General features: G+C 44.0%; 1 protein-coding gene across 2 annotated transcripts; it reads left to right on the top strand.

Moving 5' to 3' along the window:
* Positions 1-1744: 1744 nt before the first annotated feature.
* tsku (tsukushi small leucine rich proteoglycan homolog (Xenopus laevis)) lies at positions 1745-7615 on the top strand. 2 transcript variants are annotated; one of them, XM_019864981.1, is made up of 3 exons: positions 1745-1983; positions 5657-5974; positions 6155-7615. In XM_019864981.1, exons 2-3 carry the CDS (start codon positions 5663-5665, stop codon positions 6896-6898), a joined length of 1056 nt encoding a protein of 351 aa, XP_019720540.1. In that variant the 5' UTR covers positions 1745-1983; positions 5657-5662; the 3' UTR covers positions 6899-7615. The 2 variants fall into 2 exon arrangements, with proteins under 2 accessions (XP_019720540.1, XP_019720539.1); XM_019864980.1 differs by having other exon boundaries at positions 1746-1966.
* Positions 7616-7889: the final 274 nt, after the last annotated feature.

Here is a 7889-nt window from a genome sequence, read left to right as displayed (position 1 = left end):
ATGCAGCAAAAGAAGACAAAAATGATGACTTAGCATGATTGCCACTCACCGACCAGCAAATGCGCCACACTTTCAGCTGATGCAAATTTCATCCATACATAAAAATGGTGCTTAAAATGTGTTAACAAATAAAATGAAATAAATAACTTTCTCAAAATTCTGCTCTAGTTGTCTATAGATGAGAATGCGAGTGTGTTGTTTGTCTCCAGCAGGGGTCACCAACATTTGTGAAACCGAAAACTACTTCTTGGGTACCTGTAATCTGGTTTAATCGGAGATTGCCTGATAAGAAGAAACCATTTTTCAGATTTTTCTTTTCCGTCGTATTTAAATCATCTGATTTGCAACAAATCACTGATGTAATACATTGGTGAGCAACTGTTGACATTGCAAACTGAGGCAGGTAAATTGTTCTTCAACTATCATTAACAGTTCTAGTAAGGACTGCTAGTTTGACACACAATTCTGAAATGATAAATCTGCTCAGATTACTTTAAATAATGAAATGGTATTACTAATATTCATATACAGTACAAACTTTGTAGATGAGGAAGTCCAAGCAAGCAAGGAGAAAGGTCACAGCGACACAACAGTCAAACTCAATTCACCAATTATGTGCCAAAGAGGCCTAACCGTACAGACGCAAATTCTCAAGTGTTCCATGAGTTCACATTTCGAAATTCTTTGGATTTTGTTGCTGGGAAAACCAGGCGTCTGGGCAAATAAAGGAAAGGAACATCCAGACTGTTTTGTGCAAATTTCAGAAGCCAGTTGGTATGGGGTGTGTTAGTGCCCATGGCATAAGTAACTAGCAGGTCTTGCAAAAACAACAACAACAACAATAAATTATCAGTTAGAACATTAAATATCTAGAATTTGTAGTGTGTGTATTCAATTAAATGTAGGCTGAAAATGACTTACAAATCGGGCACAGTCTCGGGACTGATGCGGTCCTTGGGGCCAATGGCTAACTGCTGCCCGCGGGCACTATGTTGGTGGACCTTGGCCAAGCTTCTTCCAATACTAATCATTGTTTGTTGTATGTTCCTGAAGTCTCGATAACTCGTGGCACCATATCTTGCCTCTCACAGGTCAGCCTGGACGGATGGAGACTTTACCATTTCTATGTTTAAAATGTGACGTGAGGAAAACGATGCCTGGTGTCTTGGACTGTCGATTCCAAAACAAAAGTCACCCGGGATAGGTTCCAGCTCATCCACGACCGAAGTGGAACCCAAGCAGCATAGAAAATGCATAGGGGAAATGAGTCACTTCATTTTTTTTCCCTTGAAAAGATGCGATTAAAAGTAGCTGCGATATAAATCAACCCAATAACGTGATAATATAACTATTGCGCCATCGTTTGGTTAAATGTGAAAAATTGCCTGGGCAACCTTCATGGAGGGGGAACCCACTCCGGAAATATCTCGTCTATTGCTACAAAACTAGCTAAATAAATAAAATACAAGATAATACATAGATAGATCGATAGATAGATCGACAGATAGATTATATTTCGAAGTGAAATTGCATAGGCACACAAGATGATCTCTCATGGCACATGGGCTGGTAATAATTAATGTTGACAATTATTCTTAGCAGATTCTTAGGCAGGGTCAAAATGGGTTTTGTACTTTTACTTTGAAACATCAAAGCGGAATCTACCAATCTGTGCTTTCCTGTAGGTGGCAGTGTTAGAACAGCCTGCCAGGCAAGCGAGCCTCACAGGCAGGACTGAAAAGTGGGATGGGAGTAAACGAGTGTCACAGTTTTGTGTTTACGCTCGCTGACCGTGCGAGCAGAGCGGAGCCGAAGGAGGGAGGAACCTAAAGAGCTCGTAGCCGAGTCGAGACACACTCCGCCCGGACACAGAGGAGCCCCCTGCTCAGCGGGGTTCTGGAAAATGGGAGCGGTGAAGTGAAGCGGAAAAACGGTCAGAAAAGAGCGCGGACACTCTGGATGAAAGGCGAGTAAAAAGCTAGCGTGAGTTTTAAAAAGATGAAGTTGTTGCCACAACTTTCTTCGACTTTTATTATCTTTTCTAGAAGACGCGTTGCTGTTGCAGAAGTTCGGTTCCAAAAAAAAAAAAGCAAAAAGGAAAAAAAAAAAAGAAAGCAAACCCTCGGAGCTCAATGGTCATCTCGGGTTTCAATTGGCCTCTGTGTTTTAAGAAACTACCACGCTGCGCGACCACTCTAACGACCCCACAATGACATCCGAAGCTCGGACAACTTTGTCTGGTATCGTTCGGGACTACGTTAGTGTATCAGTTCATTGAAGGTGATCTCCATCGAGCAAGTTGCATGTTTGATGTGCTGTCTGCCACGTAGAAGAATAGAGAAAGGTGATCTGGAAGCATTTGTGTGTACGCTTGCAGATAGATAATGGACCACTTCCCTGAGGGGCCCCGAGTCTGAAGAATTTAGCACTTCTACAGACAAGCTTCACTGTGACAATTCCAATCAAACTCAAGTGCAAGTGAATTTTAAGTGAATGTGTGTTATAGTTGGTTGATTTGCACTTTTTTAAACATGTAGTGGGGAAAAAAGGAAACTCTACAATGTAAATAAACATCCCACATTGCGACACCACATACGAGGAATCCGAAAAGTATCAGCCTGTGCAAATTGTTGCCTTACTTGCATACAAGGTTGATATTTGTCAATGGAGTCAAACTTGCAGTATGGTTACCAAGTGGTTAGCACATCTGCCGCACAGTTCTGATATTCGGTGTTTGAATCTTGGCTCCGACATTCCTGTGTGGCATTTCCATATTCGTCCTGCGCTGAATAAAATTGACTTGACTTTTTCGGCGGAATTCCAAGTGTCACCGTACGAATTTTCACCTTAGTAAAGTTAACGCAGAGTGTTGTTTTCACATCTCATGAGAAGCAGTGCTTACCCTCCTTTTGAGTCTGTATGAGACTTAAGAATGTCAATGTAGTTGGTAAAAGCTTTTATGATGGTGACAGTTGCACGATAGTACGGATTAATTCTATTTCTATTGTTTACTGTGAGAACAACGGTTTGTGAACGTTTAAATTCGAATCCAGTCATATTGTCCGACGTGTCTTTGCTGAACCTTTCATCATTTTCCCTATCGTCTCCTTGTTTGCCGTCTGATTGTTTAAAAAAAAAACATTTAAGCTCCATCCGTTTCATTGAAAGCCTCAAGGATCCATTTCGAGTCACGCATTAATGGGACTCAACAGGATTGAGCCTGGCATTCATCGTCTAAATGAGCAGTTTTCCAGCCTGGAGATCACAGCGATGTGATGTGATGTGAGTGCAGGCGGAGTGCACCGAACAAAGGTTCATTGAGTTTGGTAGTAAATGAATATAGCTGCGTTAACACTAACTGACCTTAAATAATTTCTTCGGCTACCTGTGCCACACATTTCAAGTAATAAAAATTTGGATTACTCTAAAGATGTTATTGATTGTATTTGCACTGACAATAACTTGATTGTCGCATCCATGAAAGTTCACAAACATTCATAAAGGCCTCAACTAGCTCAATGCTGATGTTCCTCGGAGGACCAAAGTTGTGTTTTCACTTTCCTGAGATAAAAAGGCCTGGAAAGTGAGAGGGTGTCGTTGGGGCATTCTTTCGCAGGCAGGTGTCAAGTGGGTGGGGAGTGGTGGGGTTGATGTTCTTGTTCTCTCTACACCGTCATTCGATTGCATGTGCGTTAAAGGCCGTATGGTGTAAAGGGGGAGATTTGTCGGCGATGGGGAGGACACACGCCTGGTAGGGAGGGAATGTTCCGTCCTTTGCCAGAGCAGATGGAGCAAAGGTTGAAGGAAAGGTGAGCGCGGCTTCCAACTCAGCCAGATGATGAGCTGCCTCGGTCATTTTTTTACACTTTTTGTTTCACTGGCACTTTCCTGTGTTTAGTCAGCATATGGCCTCTCTTGTGTTTTTCCAAGGAGGGCGGGTCTGCCCAAACTCTTCGTCTGTCATCTCAAGGCCCATTAGAGTTATCTATGAAGGCATGTGCATCTGGTGCAGCCATCGCACTACCTCTGCGTCCCGCGTCCTAGACGCATAATTTTTCCGCCAGACGCACAGTTCCAAATAATGTGCGTTTTTGGGACGCAAGGAAATTTCTTGCCTACGGTAAATCTTTTTTTCCAGCAACGAACGCAGTTTGACAATCTCCGCCATTGTTGTTTTGATCTCGCGTTAAGTAATCTCATGTGACGAGATTTCTGTTCTCGTAAGACGAGATTGGCGAGATCGGCCTTCGCTTCGTGGAAAGCAGACGATTGCCAAGTTGTGCAACATTAAAACAAGTGCTGCGAACAAGTGTTGCGAAAGTTTATTGCGGAGATATGAACTCAAAGACTGAACCATGGGATGAAACAAGAACCTATTTCTCAGCAAATCTTGTAAGTCTGAATTATTGACATTTTTGCAGCATTTCTTTATAAGAAATAAACCTATTATCAATGTATGTTGTTGTTGTTTGTGTTATTATCATATGCAATTGAATAAGTAGACCATTTCAGAATTTGAAATTTGGGACTCTCTAAATGCATAATCGAACTCATACTTTTCTGATCAGCGAGTCTCTGGGACTCGCAGGGCCCAAACTGTAAAATTATCACTGCTAGTGCGGTTCCAAATTAGGATGGTTCAATTTCGTGAACATCCGTGCTCGTTGTTGGATGTCTCTTTTGTCATATAATGATGTCAGGCTTTCAGACGGGATCGACTGCAGAGCCCCACCAGACAGTCATTGTGGTTAACGTCTTTATGTTTTACGACTACGGTTTAAGTGCTTGGCCCGTGTAAAAGTCTCCCAACAACGGACGAGCTGGTGAAAAGTCCAAAAGCTGACTGTTCCCATTTCAAGTTTGTAGTTAGCGGCCTGAAACGACCTGTTGCACACCCACAGCCACTAATGTTTGGAGTGCAGGGGTCAAAAGAAAAACAGTACAGAGGTACGAGTAGTGGACTTTGAGCAACAGCGAACTAGTTGCGCTCCATATAACATCAGCCTCTTCCATAAAAGGCCGGTAAATAACCTGAATACCTGTCTAATAACCCGAGTACATTATTTTAATGCATTGCCTGTCAAGTGAACAAACAACATTTCTTTCAAGGGCCTGGCTTGTTATTTGCTGATCCAGTGCCTTTTCAAGCTGTCAGCTTGTTACGTTGCCAAATGCGGCCGTTGTTTCTCAAAGAAGAGAAGTGGCGTTTTATCTCTTTGGCCTGCTGTGTCATGGCAGGACGACCCAACCGTGAGACTTCCTTTCCCCTTCTCACCTCACTTTTCATGTGAACGACAGTTAAGGTGTGAAAGCTGTCTCCGTCTGTCCGTTCCTCCCTGCACAGTCGTGCACGCAAGGCGACTGCGAACGCCACATAGTAAGGCTACAAGGGCATTTTCTTCTCCATTAAAAAAAAAGCTTTTGGTCGTTATCGTTTCTAGAGAACATGATGTGCTTGATAAGAATTGACCTGGAACAGGGAGGCTTGGTAAATTTGTGTGTGTGTGTGTGTGTGTGTGTGTAAAAAGGTAGTAAATGAAAAAATAGAAAGGGCATTCTAAGTTGTTGAGGGGTATTCCATTTGGTTAAATTTGACCTTGTAAGTGCCACTGTCAGACATTGGGGCGTCGTCATAAGTAACGTGCTGTGTTTGCAGAACATAATGGCGCTCTTCCTGTGGCTTGACCTGCTGCTATTGCTGCTGGCGGGCGTCCGGTGCACCTCGGTCAAGAACTGCCACGCAGGCTGCCGTTGCGAGGTGGAAAGCTTCGGCCTGTTTGACAGCTTCAGCCTGACCACAGTCGACTGTCGAGGGTTGGGTCCCGGCGCCATCATACCTGTGCCCATCCCGCTGGACACGGCCTTCCTGGACCTGTCCTCCAATGCCTTGGGCCACCTGACTGACAACATGCTGGCCGGGCCCGGTTACACCACCCTCGTTAGCTTGGACCTTAGCAGCAACCACATTACAATGGTGAGTCAATCGAAACCAACACGATTCATTGCATCACAAACGGTGGCAACCACATGATAGATATGTGCCCTTGGTTGACTTCTGCTTTTAAGAGACATCTCCGAATGTGGCTCAGTTTTTTTAAATCCTGTTTTTAGTTTTTGTTGCTGAAGATTCTGTTACCCGTGTGTTGTTTTCCAGGTAAGCCCCAATGCTTTGTCCAAGCTGCGTTACCTGGAGACTCTCGACCTCAGCCACAATGACTTGGAGGGCCTCCCGCCGGGCTGCTTCTTTGGCCTCCCTCTGGCCGAAGTGGACCTCAGCCACAACAACCTCCGCGACTTCAACATGGGCGCGTTTGTGGCGAAAGTCAACAGCAAACCCGTCAGCGTGGATCTGTCGCACAACAAGCTCGTGTCTATTTCCACAACACCGCATGGGAAACTTGTCCACATTCAAAGCTTGAATCTAACGGCAAACCATCTTTCCGGCATACCGAGGCTCGAAGGACTCGAGATACTCCGATACCTCAGTCTGGATGGCAACCCCATCGTTGCCATTGAAGAGGGCGACTTCGCTCACCTGACAGATCTGGTTTTCTTGTCCCTGAGCAGCCTTCGTCAGCTTTGGGGAATCGAGTCGCATAGCTTTAAAGGACTCCAGAGTCTCCAGGTGTTGGATCTCTCCAACAATCCCAAGCTGAAGACGCTAAGGCGATCCATTTTTACCGGACTGGACTCGCTGCAGGAGCTGAATTTATCCGGCTCTGGAGTGACATCCTTACCGCATAACATGCTCTCGCACTTACCCGCGATCAAGAGCATTGCGCTCGGACAGAACATCCGTTGCTTGAGGACCCAGAAACAAGGAGTGTTTCACAGACAGCTGGGACAGTCCCAACACTATGAGGTGCTCAACTGCAACCGGGATAGCCTTGCGTTGTGATCCTGCCAATATGGACCAGTCCTTCGGTCCTTCGTCTTTATACCGGCACTGTGCCTTCGATCACATACCTCTTTCTCAAGCTTTAAGAGTTTTTTTGTTTTTTTTTTTTTTTTTTTTTTGCCTTTACTGATACAAACGGACATAAAACGGTCAATATGTATCCGAAACGTAATGTCATATTCGGATTCTTTATCTGCATACAAACAATAACTTTGTTTTTGCGCTTATTTTCATCACAAATAAAGCAGTCCAAATCTTCATAGAAATGCTGATGAGCTCAATGTTACATAGCTTTTACCACCACTGACCACATGACCACTAAGTTAAGGCATCATTTAAGCCAATTTTGAGGACCGTTCGCATCCTCTCTGCCTTTTTGAGTTCGATGCTCAAAGGAAGCATAAGACTTCTTAGCCGAGGCTTTGCAAATCCATTGACTTGACTGAACGTCAAACGATGAAAAATGTGGTTCCACACCTCACTAGTACTGCATTTTCAGAGCGACGATGGTGTTTTTCCTTAGTTTTATGACCACGCTGAGCTAAGATAGCCAACAACTTCGCCAAAGTCTAATTAACTCTGCGACTTATAGCGTCAGTTCATGAGGTTGATGGAGAAAACGATGTGTACAAAGTATGACGCGGTTTGCTATTGACGTTTGCGAACCAATTTAATTGTGTTTGAAGAACTTGTCAAATGCAAAAAAAAAAAAAAAAAGACCATAATGTGAATGTAATTCCCAAAAGCCATATGTGCTCTTCATTGTGGAAGTTAGTCATATAGCCTTTGATGTGGTGGCTACGTAGCGACGTAGGCGTGAGAGAGTAAACACACTGAAGCCACATTGACCAGCAGTTCACTTTTTGCTGTGCCCGTTTGAATAACGCATGACGCAGGAAGTATGACAAATGAACCTTTTCCTGTGGACGGAAGAAATGTCCAGGCTCAAGGCTGAATTTGAATGTCTACAAAACCTAATGAGGTTCTGGCT

The sequence above is a fragment of the Hippocampus comes genome, unplaced genomic scaffold, assembly GCF_001891065.2.
Source record: "Hippocampus comes isolate QL1 unplaced genomic scaffold, H_comes_QL1_v1.1 scaffold276, whole genome shotgun sequence".
Taxonomy (NCBI): Eukaryota; Metazoa; Chordata; class Actinopteri; order Syngnathiformes; family Syngnathidae; genus Hippocampus; species Hippocampus comes.
This window is presented reverse-complemented; position numbering and strand designations above follow the sequence as displayed.

What these genes read in the sequence shown, in the direction of transcription:
- tsku (XM_019864981.1), top strand. Translation starts at nt 5,663, where the DNA reads ATGGCGCTCTTCCTGTGGCTTGACCTGCTGCTATTGCTGCTGGCGGGC. An exon ending in GCAGCAACCACATTACAATG is followed by an intron (nt 5,975 to 6,154) that starts GTGAGTCAATCG and finishes GTTGTTTTCCAG; the next exon opens with GTAAGCCCCAATGCTTTGTC.